The sequence below is a fragment of the Anarhichas minor genome, unplaced genomic scaffold (assembly GCF_050575085.1).
Source record: "Anarhichas minor isolate MPS153535 unplaced genomic scaffold, ASM5057508v1 ptg000042l, whole genome shotgun sequence".
NCBI lineage: Eukaryota > Metazoa > Chordata > Actinopteri > Perciformes > Anarhichadidae > Anarhichas > Anarhichas minor.
The window spans coordinates 9,884,296-9,906,807 of record NW_027466488.1 but is presented as its reverse complement, the minus strand read 5'-3'; the positions used below and the strand labels follow the sequence as shown (position 1 = coordinate 9,906,807).

The 22,512-nt window shown below is 43.7% G+C and overlaps 1 protein-coding gene across 1 annotated transcript in view; it reads right to left on the bottom strand.

Annotated features, from left to right (window-relative positions):
* Nucleotides 1–4,378: 4,378 nt before the first annotated feature.
* The window catches only part of dpy19l3 (dpy-19 like C-mannosyltransferase 3), a 51,741-nt gene continuing 33,607 nt past the window's right edge, over nucleotides 4,379–22,512 (bottom strand). Inside the window, exons 16-19 of the mRNA XM_076110265.1 lie at nucleotides 22,221–22,303; nucleotides 13,417–13,549; nucleotides 8,714–8,872; nucleotides 4,379–6,493 (exon numbers count right to left, since the gene is read on the bottom strand). Coding sequence (XP_075966380.1) covers nucleotides 6,284–6,493; nucleotides 8,714–8,872; nucleotides 13,417–13,549; nucleotides 22,221–22,303 — 585 coding nt within the window. The 3' untranslated portion in view covers nucleotides 4,379–6,283. The remainder of the gene's footprint in view (nucleotides 6,494–8,713; nucleotides 8,873–13,416; nucleotides 13,550–22,220; nucleotides 22,304–22,512) is intronic.

Below are 22,512 nucleotides of genomic sequence, written 5' to 3'. Positions count from 1 at the left end.
AATGCCAACTTCCCGACCATAGTGTATATCTTACACTTTACATACTGCTGGCTATAGCTTGTGAATTTCCCACAGAGAACCAATAAAGCCTTATTGGTGTAAACATATGTATTTATTTATTGGTTGTATTTTATATTAGAAAATTATTGTTTAAACCGTGACTGGCTCGAAATCCACAAACCAGCGTGAAAATGAAAACGATTGTGTTAGGGTCTATGGAGCGGAGCCGGATACTTGGACCCTGTCAGAGCTGGCCGATGCTGCGCTGTGATTGGCCAGTCAGAGCTCAAGGGGCGGGGACTCAACAAAGTCTTATTTGGGTCCGGTTCGAGCTGGATACAGAAAATGGCACATTCCATCCAGTGTGGAGTTGCACATGCTTACCGGCAAGCTGAATGATGATGTTTCCACCAGTGTGGCTTATCACTAACAGTGGCAAGTCTACCAATGGAGCAGCGTACAGGCCAATGGTTATTCAAATAATACAGAGGGCTACATGTGCTTGAGCATGGGTAGCCTTAGCAAAGTGAACCTCCGCTGTGATGAGGTTTCAGTGGTCCCTATTAAAACCCTTTGGACCCGAGAGACCCCCACCGGGGTCTTTTTAGAAAAGTGTAGCATTCAGCATGTCGTAGAAAGCATTTTTCATAAACAAATATAATTAATGGTCCAGACATATTAAATATCGAATTAACGGGAAAAAGTCCGAGCAAGATCATCATAACAGCCATTGTAAACACTGCAAACACAACTATACATGAACTAATATCATATCTGGAAGATATCTAGAAGATTTGCCACAATTTTGGCCAAAAATCGACGAACTGTGCTCTCTGTATGATCTCTCATCACGAAGCAGGGATCGCACATGGCGGATGAGCACATGTAGCAGGCTCGTGATTCGACCCGGAGACGAACAGCGGCGTCGAAATTACTCTCTTTCAAACCGTTCAAAAGTTATGGGTACAAAAAACTTACGTTTCGATGGTTTTGGTGATCGAAAACGGATTTAATCCAGCGGATTTTGGCGCTGCTCCTTCCTCCATGTTGTGCTGCGTGTCTGTGACTGAGATCAATGCGCTGGCAGAATGAATGACAAAATGACAGCCGATTCTGTGAGGTGGACCAATGCATGTAGAGAGGGGGGTTCGCCCGAGAGATGTATTCTCCTCTCTGTACGGAGCTAACGCTAGCTGAGACTGAACACAGTGAAACATCCTCATCACAACAGTTAGATGCAGAATCTTTTTAACGCCTCTCCGGTTCCTTTTCACCGACTGAAGGAAGAACTGGAGCAGTCCAAATTGGCCCGAAAAATGGCGCTCACGCCAAAATAGCAAAGTCCCAGTTCCCCACAGCCTCCCTGCGGTGATCTGACCAACTATTAACAGCAGCTCGAAACAAAGTGAATAACACATTCGGCAACGGAGTTCCATGATCAATCAGCACCATCTGTAACGAAAGAGCAAAAGAGAAGATTGTGGTTCATCACATATAGACAAAGGAATATGAGAACTGGGTTTTTTTTGCTTTGCTTTTTCCTCAGTCAGGATTGATGATCCTGATGATGAAGATTGATGCGACGGACAACACAACCTTCACCCACAGACATTACATTCCAGCAGACACAAAGCTTTCTCTGAGCACATCTGCTATATGATATTTGTCTGATTGCCTCCGTGGAAGTGTGCCCCAGCTCCATAACATATACTTACAATCAAAGTGTGCACTGTTTTTTACTGTTCATATACAAGAAATGAACGTATTTGGTACACACAGGAAATCAAAGGACCCACCAGCTTTGTCTTCTCACTTAATTTAGCCTGGGACAGATGTGGAGGGGGAGAAACAAATGAATCTCACGCTGTGGAAGAGGCAAAGAACACAGAAGACACGACTGAACAGTTAGTCAGCATCAGGTCTTTATCTACAGCAACAGTCACACTAGTGACTGGGTTTTACGTCTCTTACAAGTGAAACGGTCCGTGATGGAGTTGATGCACTAACAAGATGTTTGTAATTCACAAACCCTTCAGAACAACATTCACCTCTGTCATTCTTTTCAAATGAAATGTCTTTGATTATATTTGTTCAGGGCGCATACATGTCTCTTGGATGATAGAGGTGGAAACACTGATATGTGTTGCTGATACTGTTTATGTTACAGTGCGCCTGTTACCTGCAGATGTGCCGTCCTTCACAGGTAACATCTCCCAGATGTTGTGAGGTCGTATCCACTTTCTCCTGCATCCTTTGCTCACATGTGGCTCCTCGGGGTTCGCTCCACGCATGCAGGGATCCATCACAATCAAAGAAGGTTCCAGTTGTTCATTTTCTATTTCTTTAGGCAAGAAGAGCATCTTCTCATTACTATTAAATCAGGGTGAGAATAAATGTAGGTGTTTGGTGATAAAGTCTGTTCATAAACTAAATGTACAACTGAAGCCTTCTGCCTGCGAGGAAAGCTCTCTTATGGCCACATGCAGTGCATGTTTTAAACCATTTACATTAGAACTGTTGTCTCACATGTGCTGTGTCATGTGACAGGAGATCTGTGCTGACAGGATGAAGATGGCTCGTTACACAGAACCATCAGCCGTTACTCAAGTGTGTTTGGAAAAGGGCAGGTACTTGGCAGCTGATTGGAGGAACGCTCAACGGTCAATCAAACTCTTGCTGAAGCCAGTTGGGAGATGAGTGAAAAGCCTTCAGTGTGGTTCTTGTCTCTTCTTTCAGTGAATCCTCTCCAGTTGTGATAGAACTGATTCTATTGCTACACTAACCTCTTCAGAAGCCATCGAGGATCCTACATGTGGTCTCTGATTCTCTGAATTGAATATAAGAACATTTGCTCAATTATATTCGATTGCTTTATGGGCAAAACACAAACACTGGAAATAAATAAATGGTTTTCTGTAAAAGGAAATTGCTTGTTTTATTTGGAAGGACACAGATACAGGTGTGAATTTGGCCTGTAGTCTGATTTAAGGTCAATTAAATTTCTCCATCTCTTTAATCAAACTATTCATTTCCCCGAGTAAAAACATGAATTCAAGTGGCCGCATTTGTTTCAGTGACTCGGCCCGGTTCATTAAAGAAAGAAAACGAGTTGAAATGAAGCGTCGAGCTGAATTCTACATATGCACAAAAGTTAATGGATTTCTTCATCCCCCTTTTTCATTAAGAAAACCATGGGCAGGCTGCACGCCCCGCCCCTCCAATGAATTACTAATCCCAATATGTATGGAAATTAAACAATGCTGACAAAAATATGACATTAGTACACCCTTATTAGGCAACCATAATGGAATCACCTCACTCTCAAATAAAGCAATCAGACATCTCTACAGATGAAACATCGGATATGAAGGCGGGAGTGGGGTGAGGGGGGGGGTGCTGCTCCGCACTGATCCGATTGGTATGCATTACGACGAGGCCGCGCCAGTAACGAACAACACGCTTTCAACAGCCCCACAACAACGGGGCTGTTGGAGCGTCTGCGAGGTGTGCGGCTTATCAAAGACAGAGGTCCTTATTAACAAGTGCACAAATATAGTGTGTGTGTGTGTGTGTGTGTGTGTGCGCGCGCGCCCACATACGGGCTAATTGTAGCAGGCAAATCTGGCTGGCCGCCCCGTAATTACCGACACAGCTCCAGCCTTTCAAATGGCCTCCTCTCCTCTCCTCTCCTCTCCTCTCCTCTCCTCTAGCTCCCTTTGGTTCAGAAGGAGGAAAGGAGAACTGAGGAGGCTCAGATCATTGTGAATCTGTGCTTTGATACGCTGCTGCCGTTTAGACACGAACTCTTTTTTTTTTCTAACCACAAAGCCTCAGTTTGATATGCAAGTGTTGCACCCCCCCCCCCCCCCCCTCCCCTCCCCTCCCCTCCTCTCTCTCTCTATCACAAACTACTTTGGATTGCGGTGGGGACTCGGCGTCGTTGTCAGCCTGCTTCAATTTCCTGGCTGCTTACATTATTCATGTGTGTGTGTGTGGCTGTGTGTGTGTGTGTGTGAGAGAGACAGAAGAGGGAGTGAAGAAGTTGAGGCTGCTGATGATGAGAATCACAGAGCCGACAGCACCCAGAACAACAACAACAACGTCACTGATATCACTTGTTACCAGCTTTGACCTCAGTTTTACGGCTAAGAAAACACGTTCACGCACCGCCGGACTCCGAACCGGGTGGCTGAGTTGAAACTGACAAAATGATTTCCGATTTCTGTTCAGGGGTAATTGATGACATCTATCACCGAGGGCCGAAGCGCTAACGGAGTCTATGATGAGTGAAGCTACAGCTACAGCTGAGAAAGACTCTCTATAAATAATATACCTCAAGTACACACAGGACACAAGTAATGTGCAAAATAATCTGAAATACTGAAAGAAAAAGTTTATTTGTGAACACAGAAAGTCATTGAACAACACAATCTCAAGCAGAAACGCAGTTTTCATTCAGTTCTCATGATATCCGCTTCATCCAGAGCACTTGGAGAGGACTGTGTGACGGAGCACACAGCTCTGAAGAAAGCAAGCAAGTGCACCTGGAGTTGGTAACTATTTCCAAGGTCCAGAGTAAACATTAATGGTCTACTTGTAAAAGAAGTCTGAACCGCGCTGTGTGGGTGAAATCACAAACGGATCGGCACGCCAGATATTTTGGGGCCCAATCGTATCATCTCAATGGAATCGTCTACGATCTCTGAATTCACTTCAACCCTGGTGAACGTTGAGCAGGATATTTGCACCTTTGACCAACAGCGAGCCGTCTTGGCGGTGCTGACTTTTGGGGGAAAGAAGAAGCTTATTAGCTGATTGGCACAATGCACTTTTATTGAACTCTTCTGTTGAAGTAGAAAGTTCTCCAGAAAAGAAGGAATGGTTCGCAGACAAATACGAGACAGGAGTCGCTGGTACGAATGCTTCTTAAAAACTAACTGAAACGGCCGAGTGGGCAGTTAGCAATAAACCTCTGCTGAATGAAACTATGTACAACACACAGAACAAAACGCCACGGCACAGTACACAGAGAGAGAAAGAACGCGCTATCGTGACTGAGTAGCGTGAGCAGGTCTCGGCTGGCTAGGGTGTGAGTGGTTAGCTTGCCGGCTACAGTAGTTCACCCGTTAGCCCTCCACGCAGTCACTGAAGCCTCTACAACCTAATGTTTCACAAAGACATGCAGGTCCATCGGGGTTTGACACTTTCTGGATGCGACCGGGGCTTTAAATGGCAATCTAGATTTGATTTCAATAAATAATCTGTTACGTCACCGTGTTTTGCCGAAGGAGGAAACACAATGGTGACTGAGCCTGTGGCCAACTGCTGAAAGTATTGCAACATGTAGACTGTATATTTGCGGTATTGCAGTAATATTACTGTAATATTATTATTCACGCCAAAAAAAAAAAGAAGTGACTTCTGCACACAACATAGCATGTTAGTCTGGAGCTCCAGACTCTCACAGAAACTCTAAATGAACTTCAACGGCTCCTGAGACTGCATACAAACCATTACCATGACAACTGAGCCATCTGCTGACGCAGTTGAACGCTACGGGAAAACAGTTTGAAGTTGGGTTGAGTTTTGTCTAAAGTAAGAAGCGTTTTTTTTTTAAACAGCACAACACATGTCTAAGAAGTGCTAAAGGACGAGTGTGTAGGACTTAGTGTTAGTTCTACTTCTGGAGTATTTACAAAGAGCCCATGGTTCAGATACGGCACGTTCATAAACTGGAGGTGCACCTGTGTTTATCACATCTCGAGAGCTCATTTGATCCCTAATGTTTACCGTTTATACACTCAACTACCTCTTTATGTTCATAACAGGAAAACTGAAAATCATGAGATTTGTAAACTCAACAAATCTTTTATCTTCTCCCTCTTTTCATTGGCAAAGAAGAGCTCAGTACCAAATATCTACACGTTTTTGTATTACAATGTGTTGAGTCTTTAAATGTCAGTTATTTATGACTTGTTATTTAAATGTGTGAAAAGCAAAACTAAGTTTATTTTTCTTTCTTTCTGATTTGATCAATTCTACTGAAACCCTAACCCTACCTTGTATGAGAGAAAACAATATTAATGAGCAGCAACGGATTTTGTTCATTTCATGGCGCGCTGCAGAATGGACACTGACTTGTGAGTGGCTGCTGGTGCTCCAGCCTGCTTACAGGCCTCGTATTAGTGTTGCTATGGTTGTTGATCTGCACCAGTGAGCGCTGGGAGACAGAGGACCGGCGAGGATTCAGTGCTTTGATGTCTTGTTTTTGTCTGATCCCGCTCTACTGGGTCACACTGGGCTCCGTCGAGCTCTTGGTGCTCTTCTTGCGTTTCTTCTTGACCCGGTACACGTGGAAGGTTTTGTTGTGGAATGTTCTGGTGAACAGAGCGCCGTAAGCCGCCGCCGCCTCCTCCGTCTTGATGGCCTCGCAAAATCGAGGGTGGGAGGCGGGGACGAGGTCCGGGTCGTTCTCTCCCGGTCCGTCCATGATCTGATGGAACACAGAAGGAGCGTGTGAGTGAGAGAAGGTTAGCACCGAGGTGTGTTCTTAAAGGGGACATGTGATCATCAATACATCATCTACAGACAGTTAGTCGTAAATAAACAGACCGACAGCCTCTCACAGGCTCTAATGTCATCTCTGGAGCACTTCCACTGCGTGGTGCGACTTACTTCTTTGGTTTATAGATGTGGATAGCACCCGGTGGTATCACTATATACTAAATACCGACACTAGAAGGTGGAGTTAAAACACTGCAGACCACTGGTCAGAGCGAATCGTCACAGAACATCCTGCACAAACCCGTCATTTTGAAATAGCCAAGCAGCGATCAGTAGCGACCACACACTTTGTATTCACTCCACCCAGATTACAAAAAAATGGCAGCTCCCAAATTTGGTTGGAGATGAAAGGATCAGGTTGTTGTAACTTAAAGGCAACTCCAGTGTCTGTGTAGTCCCTAAACATCCGTATGCTGTTACTACATGCACTGTAAGCCATAACTGACACGTGAATGTCTATTGACGCTGTCATGGTGCTCTGAAGGCATCAGATGAGATATTTCAGCAACATCTTTGTGAAGAAACCCAGGAATCTAAATGATGAAGGTGCTGGTTCCAAACTATAAAGAGGATACGATTACAGTATTGATATGATAGAGATGTAAGTTAGATGACGTTTGTCATTTCAACCGAGAGACAGTAATATTATTAATTAATAAAAAGAAAAAGTATAAATAACATATCATTATTATTATTATATCATATCAATTTATTCCTTTTCGCTCTCTCCAAACAGTTACTGCAGCTGCAGAAAAAAGCAGCTTTGGTTGGAGTATTTAAAACAATATCTCTACTTCTAACGTCAGCTCTGTGCATCGGGCCTTCAGCTTTCACAGATACATGCTCCCAATAATGATGTGATTATTGAATTGGTTTTCTATATAAATACCAAAGAGTTCATAGTTTTTTTAAATGGTAAATAATAGGGGTGGGAATCACCAGAGGTCCCGCGATACGATATTATCACGATACTGCGATATTCTGAGTATTGCGATACCATAGGCCTATATTGCCATTTATTACTTTTTTCAACTTCAAATTATGTCCCCAAAGGAAAACTGTGTCAACATGTTTTATCTAATAAGATAAAGTTTTCAGTCTGTTCATCTCACTTCAATCATTTTTATTGCAGCAAAATATGATTGTCAAGCAGACAGACTGACCAACAATGTCAGAAATGTTGCATGAACCTGACAAACTGAACTGTTTGTATTACTACATAGTCCAACTTAACTAAATGCAAACGTGTGGACTCAGTATATGAACTATAACTTATATAAGTAGGATATAAGAGCTATATAACTCAGTATAACTTGCGATGCGTGGACATCGAGGGCAGAGAGACAGTTATGCGCTGCACTCTCCCCATGAGCCTGGCTACTGTTGGCAGATTTAACCCCGTTGTGAGGCCAGATGTCTATCTTTGTTTTGACCAACTTCCTACCAATCACGCTGACCCGGGACCTTTCCTGACCTCACCAGAAAACAACTCAGCACCATTCTTTAAATAGTTTATATAATAAAAGATCGATACTTGGCGTCCGTGTATCGATACAATATCGCCACGCAAAATATCGCGATACTATGCTGTTTCGATTTTTTCCCCCACCCCTAGTAAATAATCTAAACTTCTCTGAATGAAGGATCTGGTTCACCAGAAAGAAAGAAAAAACACAGACAGACACACACACAGACACACAGATAAATAAAATAGAAAGAGGAAAAAAAGAAATAAACAAGAGAGAAAGAAAACAAAGGAAGGTGAGAGTGAGAGAAAAGGACAGGCAGATGTAAACCCAGCGTTCCTTCAATAAAGCTGTCTGTATGTCAGATGTTGTGTATGCTGTCTGACATTTACACACCCACCCACCCGCGCACACACACACACACACACACACACACACACACTCTGTCTTTCATGTGTCAAAAACACCACACAGAGCCAGCCAGACTGAAGCTTGTCTCTCCTCTGATAATCCAAATAGCCAGGGGGGGGGGGGGGAGACAGCAACAGAGTGACAGACAGTGAGGTGCAGATGGGAAGTGAGACTATTGATCTCTGAGAGCTTTCACCCAGACACAGAAGCTGGCACATGCGGTCAAACACACACACACACACGATGAGTCACGTTAAATAAATGCCACCCACATGTCCGTTAGCCAGGTCCAGCAGGTCCCTCAGTCTGCAGCCTCGGCTGTGCCTCCGCTCGTAACAGATGCTGTTCTCCAGCACCACGTAGTCGGCCCCGATGGCCCTCAGGGTGTCGTGGACCTCCTCTGGGGACCGGCAAGCGTACACCTGATACACCTGCTCACACACACACACACACACACGCACACACACACACACACACACACACACACACACACACACACACACACACACACACACACACACACACACACACACACACACACACACACACACACACACAAACACACACAATACAAGTGGATTTATCTTGGTTTGTGTGGATTTTTGATTACTTTCCCCCCCCCCTAAAGATCATCTAGTGTAATAATGGAACACCGATATTGTTGGAAGGAGAAAGCGTCTCTACTGGAACTCAATTACCAGACACATCTATTTTCTGAATTACAGTTTTGATGAAAGTTGGTTCAATTATAACATGTTTACTGAAAAAAACAAATGAGAATGAAAACAAAATGAGAGGGAGAACAACATCAAAAGTGTTAAAACATAACAGATCACAACTTTGTGAAATCTGTTATGGTTCAGCTTTGTAGCAGAAGAAATAAAGTGTTTCACACAACAACAGATTTAAATAGAAGATGAAGAACTGGATTGTTTATCGGGAAGAAAAGTCCGCCGGTAGTAGAGTTCCAATTGGTTTTTGGTTTAAATGAGGGCTGGAACATCAAAGTGACAAAAACAAGTTGCAAGTTTAATGTTTAAAATTCCCACAAAGGAGCGGACTAAAACCGCTTCTTTCTGCTAACAATCCCACAAATGTAGAGGTTAGAATCACGCGACCCGTCAGTGACGATGATTCAAAGGTGTCCGAGACGCCAGTTCAGTGTTCACCAGCCTAAACTACTGACGGGCCAACTCCCAAAAGGACTGCACGACTTTTGCAGCCGCTAAACCTGCACCGATAAGACGAAAAGAAACGGTGTAATTCTCAAAGCACCCACAAAGGGTGAAATGTTCCCATAACTGTGCTGCCGAGCAAATAGCATCTCGGTGCTGCTCTTTAAGGAAAATCCGTTGCCTATTTCAGAGTGAACCAGTCGCCTGTATTTGAGACAAAGACTACACAGCCGAGAGTCACTAATGACAAAGGGTTGTATAGTATCCAAGGATGGACTAACACGTTGTTGGTTTTGGTCTTTTCTTGGTATTTGTTGACAAATATAGAATAAAACCACCATTATCCTTCAAAACCCAGAAACACACTGCATTCTCTGAACACACCCTCTCTTTTCTGTTTAGGAAACCCTGGACAGGAAGCTTTATAAAAGGGCGTGCTACAGTTTGAACACAAATAAACCTTTTCCACGGTTGCTCTCCAATTTAGAATGTGTGCCTGCTGGGTATGTGAATTCATTCAGAAAGGAGAAAAAGCCTCACACAGGAGGTAACAAGAAACACTTCTTTGTCCACTAATGAATTATGTTGTTGTGACACACAAAGTAAGCCCCAGATAAGAACTGGAAACATCATTAAGGTTCTTACAAATGTTAGAAGATGCATTCACACTGTTTTTTTCTGCCTCAATATCACACAGAAACACACACGGAGGCCAGAAGGCCTGCACCAGTGTCGTGGACCCTTAATGAGCTCCACGCTCAGCTCGGGCCTCGCCTGTGGCTCAGCTCGGCTGACTTCCAGCTGGGAGGAAAAACATAGGTTGAGCTACCCGAGAGATGACCCACACATTACTTCCTGTTCATGAACAGAAGACACACACACACACACACACACACACACACACACACACACACACACACACACACACACACACACACACACACACACACACACACACACAGAGAGAAAGAGAGAGAACGCAGGAGCAGAAACGAACGATAAACAGTGAAGATAATTTGCAACAATATTGTCCATCAGTCTCATGCGGTCGTGTTCACAGCATCTTCTAGCCTGGATGGTGTTTTTGCCATCAGTCTTTGTCATGTTTCTATATTTCAAAGTCTATATCAGAGTTAATAAAGATATTTAGGTCTGTTGGCTCGACAAAGGGAAGAAGAAACCTACGAAGCAACGAGAATTAACACCAACAAATGAAACAAATGCCGTTTATGCCATTTAACAGATAATTTAATGTGTAAAATTAACAGAATCAAAAAAAACAACTCACATATTTAGTTTGTCATGAAAAGTGTTTTTGTCCATCAATGACAGCGAGAACCCTTTCCTGTCCACATGAACAGAAAATTAAAGCGATGCTCTCCACAGTACGTCTCACACACTGAGATGCACATCCATCCCTCCTGTACTGCAGCGCAGCGCTTCCATCTCCACTCTCCCCACCTTACTATTCAGTGCGACTTAATGGAGCACATTGTGCTCAGTGCGTCATTCACACAATCTCTGCAGGTCACTGCCCCCCATCTACAGACAGGTCCCCTAGTCTCTGGCACTAACGAGGACGCTAACACGGAGCTGAGTGAGATGTGGTAACATGGTATCTAATGCTTGTATATACCAATGTTCCTATATGAACGCCCACCTGGACAGCAAAACAAAACTGCATTCATGTGAGCTTTTACCTACGAAGAGGAGACCAGGGAGGATGAGCCTCTACAGAATCCCGTCTTGAGAGAGACTAAGCAATTCTTAATGAAATACGGAGCATATGGGTCACACGCATTCCTACATCTTTGCGTTTCCTTTTTTTGAGAGCGGATTTAAACACTCGTGGGTCCAGGAAAAGGAAATCAGTCTGCATTTATCTATAAATGAATACGAGCGACTCTTACGCCGTGTTCACGGCGAAGGAGAAGAGAATTCATCAATCATGGCTGAAATAACCACTGTTGCTGCTTTGTACATGTTAAAGAGGTCCTCTTGAACACCTGGGTTTACAACATCATCCAGTGAATTGTACAGAGCCGTATGCACATATTCATGATGTAATTCACAGTAGTAGAGACTTCTTAGTTCCACGGTGTTTTTAACAAGAACACTGAGGACTAAATAAATCCCCCTGATTTACTAAACTAAAGAATGGAAATGTCCTTGTGAACATAAAGAATAGAGTTGTCGGAGGACTTATTGTTTGGCTACAAACAAAACAACAAAAATGAAAGAGAGAAAGAGAAGTGGCGAGTGCTGCTGTTCTGTTGCGTTTTGCAGCACAAAGTGAGATGGAGAGGCAGCAGACAGTAGCTGCAACAAAGTCAATAGAAAGAACGGAGACAAAACAAGAAACTCCGCTGTGGGCGCCTCACATTTAGCTGGAGACGGAGTACATCTGCTTGAGCTGAAAATGTTTCAATTTCAGTGGAAATTTGTGTGTTTTTTTTCTTTTCCCGGGCTTCACTGTCACCATGAATTTAGAGACGGGAAGCAGAAAGGAGAGGGTCTGGAGGAAGAATAAATGGAAACCATGGCAACTTCGTCAGTCGGGGGCTGTCACGCATCAGTCGTCAGCTAGGAGACTCGAACATTGAAGGCTCGAGGACACGAGGTTGCAGCCAAAAGACAGAAACACGACTCGGGTGGTCAAAAATGAGCCAAGGAATCCCCACCACGCTCTCCTCCTATTCCACCACGGTCACGGAGGCAAATGAATGGATCCTGTGAACACCAACCGTCAACCTTTGGTATCACTAAACTATTATCAATTTATTTTTTCCTGACCTTGAAACCCACTTTGCTCCGTCTACGCAAACAGGTGAAAGGTTCATTCAATTGAGACATTTGGGTGGAAGCTGGGTCGAAGACTCAGATCCACATCTGGTTCTGGCACAATGTCAATCTGTCAGGTGACTTTAGCAGCAAGAGCAAACTAAATACAGCAATGAATAATGTTTAAAATATGAACAAAGTCTTCTAATTAATCCCTCTCTAGCCAGTAGACGTATTTAAATCTGCATCAAAAATCAATGTTTGATGTTGTTAAAGCAGGAACACAAGTCTTTGAGTCTGAGTGATTCTTACAGCATCTGTTGTCCACAGCTGCTCTAGTCTGTGTGAAAGGCTTGTCCTTCACTTCATTCTTCAAATGTGACGCCAGACATTGTATCAATGTATCAGCTTTGAATGGAAGGAAAAAAAAGCCGCCAGACCGTGTTACACCCGGCCATGTCCGACATGCTAACGCTTCTCAACAAGAACAAGCGGGCAGAATTCTGCACAGATATCTTCTCATGTTTTTCTTGTTGCAGCGTCACATTTAGTTGTTTTTGAGTGTCTCTCTTATAAACATGTTCTACATGTGTTTAACATGTCTAGGCCCCGACATCTTTATATGGTTCCTAGACTTTACGATGCTGTTAGATAATATGCAATCTGTTGCTGTGGAAATATAAAAAGACACGCATTTGGTATTGTTTGGTACAAACAAAAGTTTTATGTTCTTTTTTTGCAGGCCACCAAATACCTATAATATAATATCGGTCCAGGAAAACAACAAATCAGGTTTTATCAGCGTTTTTCTGGAACAAACATGGCATCACACAACCACAGAGCGTAAAGCTGACAGTAACTATAAACTAACAACCATCTATTTACCTAAAAAGTTGAAATTCTCCATTTACAGTGTCTGCGTTATCTTGCTGCCCCTCTGGTAGTTGCCCCCCCCCCCCCCCCCCCCCCCATGTGTGTGTGTGTGTGTGTGTTTGACAGTATAGTGCGCTCTACAGTACCTGTTTGGTCCTCTCCCGCAGGTCTTTATCTTCATAATGGGGGTGGTTGGTGAGAACTCTGCCTGTGCACAGCTTGATGCCGGCCAGCAGCTGCATGCTGCCTGCAAATACTGCCCTCTTAGGGGTCTTTGTGCTGTGGACAAACGAGAGAGGACACATCATTCACCGCTATAAATATGTACATAATACATACCGTAACACATCTTTTGATGAACCACAGGATGTTTTAGGGCTTTGTGAGTGAGGTTAAAACAACACGAGAGAGAAAAAGAAGAAGAAAGAAAAAAACATCTCCCACAGAAAGATGTTTGAAGGAGTTGGAAAAAGTATGAAGGTGCATCCAGTCATCAAAAATACGTTTGATTGAATTTTGCGCTTGTTTATTTTTCCAGCTTTATTACTCCACATTATGTAGCTTCCTGCATTGACAGCTATAATTGTGACCTACTGATGGCATTTAAAGGTTTCCATCAGAGATGCGGCTTCAAGGACAGCTCTCTATATTGAGACCACTTATAAAAGCATTCTTTGTGCGGACAAATTGAGAGGCACGAGAGCAAACCTTGAGAGGCTTCAGCGTGTTAACCTGGTGGTCATTTTTAACCCTGTTTCAGTAATGAAACTATAAACTAGATCAAAACAAAGTTAAGAGTCTACAGCCGTGCAAACAGCCGTGCTAGTATCAAAAAAGTCAGAGGATCACCAAAGCTATTAAAAATCAATGTGGAGACAGTTTACTCAAAACCAGAAATGTCAACCTCATGGTGGTACTACAGACAACGCCAGGGGATGTCACCAATGACATTAGAACACATTGTCTGGGAACCACAGATGTCCCAACTGAATTTTGTGCCAATCCACCGAGCAGTAATCGAGATATTTCACAGGATACGTGAAACCTCGACGCTCTGGTGGAAACAGTGAGTAGGATGCTTCCTCTGGGCACTATGACGATATCGGTATAAAATGTCATAACATTCCATCCAATAGTTTTTGAGATATGTCACCAAAAACCACAAAAAACATGTCGCCCTCATGGTGACGCTAGAATAACAGTCAGGGGGATCACCCAAATCACTAGGATTCATCCTCAGGGGACCATGCATGTCTGTACGGAACGTCACGACAATCTATCCAATAGTTGTTGAGCTTCTTCCGTTCCAAGTGGTGGACCAGCCAACAGACTGACATGGTGCTAGCATGGCAAAAAAAAAAAAATCCACTGTGTCCAAAATCACTTCGTCACCATCGTCCTATGTAGAGGACTATAACATGTCAGATTACAAAGATAAAAAAAAAGAGAATCACTCTTTACCTCGGCCATTCCGTTCAACCGGCACGCATCAAAATTTATGAGCCATGCAGCAGGTTCCTGAATGAACTCCCCCGGCGGACTGTGATGACAAATTGCTCTCTTTTTTTAATCACGTGTCATGTGGGAAAGCTGGTCGGGGACCATGGGCAGGGACTTGCGAACATCATGCCATAAGACAGCTCTTTGTGTGATTATAGAGTTGGTTGTGTGAGGGTTAGAATGCAGCGCATTGACAACATGGCACCATATCTATTAAATAGGAGTTTAGTTTCTATGTGGCTGGCTTGACACAACCACATTTGTTTGCATTTGAGGCCCTTCTGTTGTCGAGCGCCAAGTTGGAAAAAAATCAGAGTTTCTCAGTTGTAATTACGACACGAACGGCAATTAAAAACTGTAAACTGGTAATCATGTGAACTCTGATATGACAAGAACGTGGCACAAGCCTGAATAAGCCTTCCAACTAGGATTCTAAAAACTGCCAACAAGACACGCTTTAAAAAAAAGAAAATGGTTTAGACCCAAACAATATTCACTTTGCAACGCATCACATCCAGCAAACCGGCGTTCAGAAATGAGTTGAATTTTTTTTACACATGTTAACACTCAAACTTACAGATAATGAGGAAGAGGAGGCTTCAAACCCCAATTGGAAGTGGCACAATAACACGCACGCACGTCATTATAGATAGAAAGACCCTGGTTGTAGTCCAGCTGTACATATCGTATGATGTGTGTGGCACAAGAATGACTCGCCACAAGCCTTGTGTGTGAAATGCAGCCGTTCTGCTGGAGTGGATGTGCACATATGTGTATACAGTGCGTGCTCTCGGGCGGATGCGTGGGTTGACGTCTTGCCCTCCTGACCTGTAGTTGAAGTGGGTCATTTCCATTTCTGTCCGTCTTCTCTCCGCGAGTGTGTCAGTTTAAGTGTGTGAATTTAATCGCCCACTGCATCCCGGGGAGCGGCTTCCGTTCCCCTCCGATGTTGATTTACATTTTGATTCCATGTTTATATTCTCGTATGTAAATGCCACAGGGCACTGGCATGCTCCCCACTGACATTATAAAAATGATAGAGGAACATTAATCGAGTATGGGGGGGTGGAGAGGGGGACTCACTGTGGTGCCCTAGTGCGGATACTGGCTTGTTTGTATTTTACTCTGTGCGCGTGGGTCAGTGTTTACAGGTTCATGCACTTGTGCTTTCAAAGTGTTCATTAGCACCTGCTGCTGTGCTTGAGAAAGCACCAATGAGAAGGAGGAACATGAAATAAAAAGGGAAGAAAGAGAGCAGAGAGCAAAGACCTGAGGATGCTTTTAAGATACGATGCAACACCGGCAGCCATATTGGATGTCAATTATTAATAGTCACAGTAACAGAAAACATGACAATGCGTAAAACAATAAGTACTTTCAGTCGCTCCAAATAATGCAAAATAAATCATGCCTACTTGAATTATTGTAAATACTAAAATAAACATACTCAAAACATCTCCAGATGTCACAAGACAAAAGCTGGATCAACACTGGGAATGGTACTTGCAGAAAGCGATTTAAAGAAGAACATTTTAGGGGGGGGGCGGAAGAGAGGTGCTGCAGTAATGACAGTGATGTGTTTAATGAACATTAAAGCATCTTAACATTTTCTAGTAGACCCCCCCCCCCCCTAAATAAATGAATGAACCTGAAAATTTGTCAACCTAGACAATATGAACAAATCCTCCTGCTTTTACATACTGTTCAACATAATGACTGCATGCACTCATATGATGACATATGATGCCGCTACGGAGATTTGTGATAACTGCGAGTGCTCTTTTAAGATGCATGCCGGCATTTGCCTTCAGAGCAGATGAACTTTTCGCCTGCAGTCACTTAAGGACTAAAACGACTCTTCGTCCTCTTCACAACTCTGTTGTTGTCTGACAAAGCGTTGAAACTTGTAATGAAACGCATTCACAGGCAGAATGGCCATCGACGCCCACCTCAATTTACATTTCCAGTGATGGTTCAGGTAAAAGTGTGACATCAATGAACACGACTTGAACCATTCCAACCATTCAGAATAACTGAAGACACCTGTGTGTGTGTGTGTGTGTGTGTGTGTGTGTGTGTGTGCAGGGTCTGTGGTTCAACATGTCTGAGAAGCTGCGTAACTTTTCTGATCATTATTTTAGTTACTTCTACTTGCAAAGAGTTGAGCACTCCAAACACACACAGACACACACAGAGTTAAGTGGTACTGAGAGGAAATTACTAGGACGACCAATAGTGAGATTGAAGAAATGATTAGAAGAGTTCTTCTATTTCTAAAAGTTAGTTGTCATTTCTGCTGACGTCTCACTTCTGATTGAGAGGTGTGTATAGTTCAATCAAGGACATCTACACTCTCCCGCTGAACTTCCTCCGGATGAGTTAGAATGCCATGGAAGACGCGCACGCACGCACGCACGCACGCACGCACGCACGCACGCACGCACGCACACGCGCACACACACACACACACACACACACTATTCAAGGATGAGGCCAAATGCTGGTAATTTAGACAATTTAAAGACGCGACAGGGAGCCGCATGACAGGAAGACAATTAAGGGAGCAGGAGAGCGAGCAAAGAGCGAGCAGAGGATGTTAGAAATGGTGAGGAAAAAAATGGATTTGTACAGAAGGATTGATGTAGAGATGAATAGTGGCACATGCTTCCCAAGAATGGATAAAGTAATTCGTTTTAATTACACAGACAAATGGACACTACGAGACAGATCTACAGAACGAGTCTGAGCGAGAGAGAGAGAGAGATGAGCTCTATTTGCACTGGACTTGAATTATCTAGGGAGCTCATGTGAGTTAGGAGCTTAACCTTTATCCAGACAGGATGCAGAATGGAGGCTGCCCTTCACCAGAACAATGACAGCATTGGTCATTTGCACAAACAATCAAAGTGAGCATTGTTTAATTTTTAATAAAGGCCGCCCTCTCTCAGTGAGGGAGGGAGAGCAGAACTAGAGTGATTATACAAAAAAACCAATAATAGTTTGGACACCTGCTAGAATGCTGAGGCTACTGTCACAAGAGCTGATACGACTATAGCTAGCTAGCCACACAGTTCACTGATGTTACACGCACACAAACCCTGGACCAATCATTGCTCAGGACCAGGCGGAAATCTCTGATTTGGAAAAGCAGGGGGCGACTCCTCCGGTTGCAAAAAGAAGTCTGGTTGTAAATAAGTCTATGAGAAAATGACTCTACTTCTCTCTTGATTTATTCCCTCAGTAAACATTGTAAACATGAGTTTATGGTCTCAATCTCTAGTTTCAAGTCTTCTTCAATACAGCATTATGTTCATTTAGTAAATGATGGTCATTTAGAGTCAAATAGACCATAAAGCAGAGTATGCTTTAGGGCGGGGCTACTTTGTGATTGACAGGTCGCTACCACGGCGTTGTCCAGTCTGGGAGTTGTGCGTTTTTGTCTTAGAACTTTAACCCTTTCATAGTGTGTTTTTTAGACTTTGAAAGTTAATTCTAAACTTTTTCGCCTCCTATAATGTCTTATTCAGCGGTCGGTTGTATTTAGCTCCATCCTCTTGTGTCACTTCTGGTTGCAAAAAGCCGAGATTGCAACGAGCATAATGTCGAACTCGAGGCTACGAAACGCTAGTCCACGAACCAATGGGTGACGTCATGGTGACTACGTCCACTTCTTGTATACAGTTAATGCATGGACCAAAAAAAAAACGTTTTTGTGAACGATAAATAAAACAAATACAATTTTAACTTATAAACTGATTGGTGGTCAAAAACCAACACATTGGAGGATATAAGGGAAATGGGGTCACTCTTTCACACACTGGGTAACGCTTGGCGTCACTTAGGTTTCGGCAACCAAACTACTCGGTGAGGACTTAATCGGAGTCACTCAAATATGCTGACTCTTTCATTTGAGGCTGTTCCCTCTCTGAGCGGCGAGATGAGCATCCTGAATTTGCAGCAAAACTGCTGTCAAAGCGCTCATTAATAATTTCCACCGCAGCCTTCATAATTCTCGACCACAGACTGTATATCTCCACCCTTAAGAGGAGCTACATTTTTTTTTGGGGCTTCGGAGTCAGATATCATGAGCCAATGAATGCCGAACATATCTTACAAATGCCCTGCGATTGTGACGTTCAAACGTTCAAAATGCAATAAGAGCCCCCACTCGTGGCTCTCATCTGCGCTGTGAAATGAGACGTGAGCTTTGTTCGCCCACTGCAGCTCCAGCCTGCAGTGCTCTGCAGTGAAACGACTGTGCTTATCTGTGAGCCCTGGCAGTCTGAGAAGCAGCTGTTTACATTGAACATGTGCCTGAGCTTTAGCTGCTCCTCTCCATGCTGCAGTGCACATGTAACACTTTGACTGCCTTGAACTCCTCCATCAAGTTGATACGGACCAGGAGCAGAGCGGGGGGGGGGGAGCCGGCGCTAATCGGCACTTCTTGATTTCTATTTATGAGCCCTCGTCAATAAGACACCGCTCCGCTTTAGCAACACAAGTGTGCACATCTGAAGAGGAAAAAAAGGTGGCGATATATATTGAGGACGGGAGCGACATCAGTGACTTTAAAAAGTGCACACTCACGACTATAACTCAGGAGTTGGAGGCAGTTGAACGGCCAGGCATTGCTATTGATTTATCGAGCTTCCGTTTAGAAGGGACTATCAGCCTGCAGCTTCGGCTGTTGCTGCTGTTATCAAGTGGAAACTTGTGAATGATTGGCTGTGCAAAAGCACAAATGAACCTCCGCCGGTTGCTATCGCGTTCAGCTGCGGCGCAGTTCCTCAAAACCTGTGAAGTCCGGGGGTCATGACTGATTGCCCTGATAATCCCCTCATCGACCTGTGTTAACACACATATGTCAATGCCCACGAGGACATGTATCGTTCGCTGAGGGACATATTGCCTCTGACCTTATTAAAATCTCATAGCTAAATCCATTTTAAACAAATATCTATATCTTTTTCCTAATCCTAATCCTGAGTTTGGATACTCTCTTTTTTTATCCTTGTCCAACAACACAGATAAAGATCCCCCTGCATCTGTGTTTTTCTTCTGGTTCCACGTGAAACCTTTCTCTGCAGCCTTTAGTCATACATGATTCATACATGGAACAACATCCCCCCGCAGCTAGAATTACCACGACGAGTCGCTGACAGCTTTACATAAGCGTGAAAGGCCGGCCCGCATATATGTATCGTCTGCATCTATATTTCTTTCTGCCCCTCGTTACGCCGCGGCTTGAGAATCCCCCGCGATGCGTCGTCAGCTGGAGAACACGGCGTAACATTGAACCATCTTCTCCGTCTTAACACTTTCATCTGGAATGTAATTAGCACAGCGGCAAGAGGTTTAGCGCTCAGCCCCGACCAAGGTAACTGTAGGCAGCCCCTAATCCCTCGTAGCCTAATGGGATTAGCTCCGGAGGGGAAGGGAACCCATGTCACACGCACAAATACATAAAAAAAAAACAGCACCTCCTCCTCTAGCTCGCTATCCATCTCTCTCTGAGCCATTCCACTATCTGTCTAACAGGATTAGACCGAAATTAGCCATTTTCTTTGAAAGAAAAAACCCACATCTGGTCCACTCAGTGTCATCGTCCTGATGATGATCGGATGGAAATAATGAGCTTGGAGTGAGGACAGTGTAGAAGACCTAAATCTAAACTGGGTCTAATTGTTGCACAATCCTGCGTTTCAATTAGCGTCTCATTTCAACGGGGAGTTCTGGCCAATCTAAAACATTTAGAAACAGTCACACTTTGAAGATTTCTTCCCCTGAAAAGTTTTAAAAGATTCACTTTTCAGTTAAAAAAAAAAACTAGCAATGTTACAGAACCATTTGTGCTCATCGAGCAAAAACATAGTAGCAAGTTAAATTAATTATTAACACAAAGAAACACATTCACTACATGTTCCATAACGTAAATCTCCCTCCAACACCGTACAGCACAGGAACTGGAGGACTCTTCTGCTCACTGAGGCTCAGAATCAAATCTTTTCACAGCGTGTCCAGGTATTTGTGCCTTCATGTTTGATAGGCCTTTCATACACACCCACGTTCTGTGCGCTACACTTCAGTTCAACCAGCAGTGATCCTAAAGAGGCAGCCACTGCTTCACTGCTGAGTCACACTGAGCTACACACAAGGACTTTACAGTATATATAAAATGAGCACTTTACAGCTTCTTTTTTGTCGTCAATATTTCATATGTTTAAGTAAGTAATTAAGACAATAAAATAGTTATTTTTATATTATCAATTATATGAAACTATCAGCTCAAAGATCTACTTACAAGCTTTTCTGAAGATTGCATGAATGTTTCCCATAGAGGATCCATACACATAATGAGGTCCACTTCTGCTGAAAATACCTGTGTGCATGTGACTAACTCCTGATAATCATCCAAACAGCTGTTACTCGTACTTCAAAACTGGAATAAATGCATGACAGACTTTTTTCCACGATTTAGATCTGTTTTTATTTTGATCCTTTGTTAGGTGCTCATGATAAAAAAAAACAATGTAAAACAAACAGATAGTAGCCCAAAGGAGAGCCCAGAGGAGCACTGATATTCTAACATACAATGGTGGTTAGGGTGTTGATATGTTGTCAAGATATTGATGTCAAAGAAACGCTCTGAGCACCTTTTTCGATGAAGCAATGGGATGAAGTGCTACCCAGCGTCCCGCAGCCGCTTTTCTGCCAGAAAAAGGCGCTATGTGGACACAGTGAGGCATACAGCTTATCATGTCAGCCTCTAAACTCAGTACCGGTCGACCTCTAGTCTGATCCGTGTTCACCTCAGGTCTGGGGGAGGGTTGTAAAACCAGCTCAGCTGACATCCGCTGACCCGAACAATTCAGGCTAAACTCACTTCATCGTGCTGCTCTGAACGGACTTCAACAGAGAAAAGTGACAAGAAACCTCGTGTGACGTGTCCTTGGCCAGACGTTGGTGGTTACATGGTTGTAGACCGCCACGCCCCACATCCACATGTGCAAAAACAAAACCACACACACACACACACACACACACACAGCAGCCAGTACAGAGCCAATCCAAATCACTGCTCCATCTCTGATCCCATCGCGGTGACGCTGTTGATAGAGAAGCCCGGGCCACAGAGACCACCCATATACCCCTCCCTCCCCCGGTGGTGGGCAAAGCTCTGCCAACAGCTGGGTCCTTTCCAGCACCCCTGAGTCTTGGTCATGGAGACACGTCGGCTCTCATCACTCATCAGACATACTGCCCCGCAAACAAGTGCCGATGCACATGTATAACACACACACACACACACACACACACACACACACACACACACACACACACACACAGACTAATCAAGGACATCAGGCAAAGTGAAACTTGATCGGTGTAAACAACCTAATCAGATTTGCTTCAATTTGATGTGTGAGTGTAAGTGTGTGTGTGTGTGTACCTAATCCAGGTCATGAGCTCCACAGTGTCTGGATCAAAAAACTCCCTCAGTTCTGATAGCTCCTCCATCAGCTTAGGCCAGAACTAGAAGGAAACAGACAGGTGATGGAGATTCATAAAGGCCGTGAAGCAGAGCGTCAAAGCCAGCGACGTATCTTCAATAACATCTCCTCACTGCACTGAATACAGCAGGGTGTGTGACATCCATTTAGACTCTTCGGACTGAGAGAAATAAATAAACAGGGATGCATTCATTCCGGGTGTCCTGATTACGATCCAATTGCTCGTTCTCA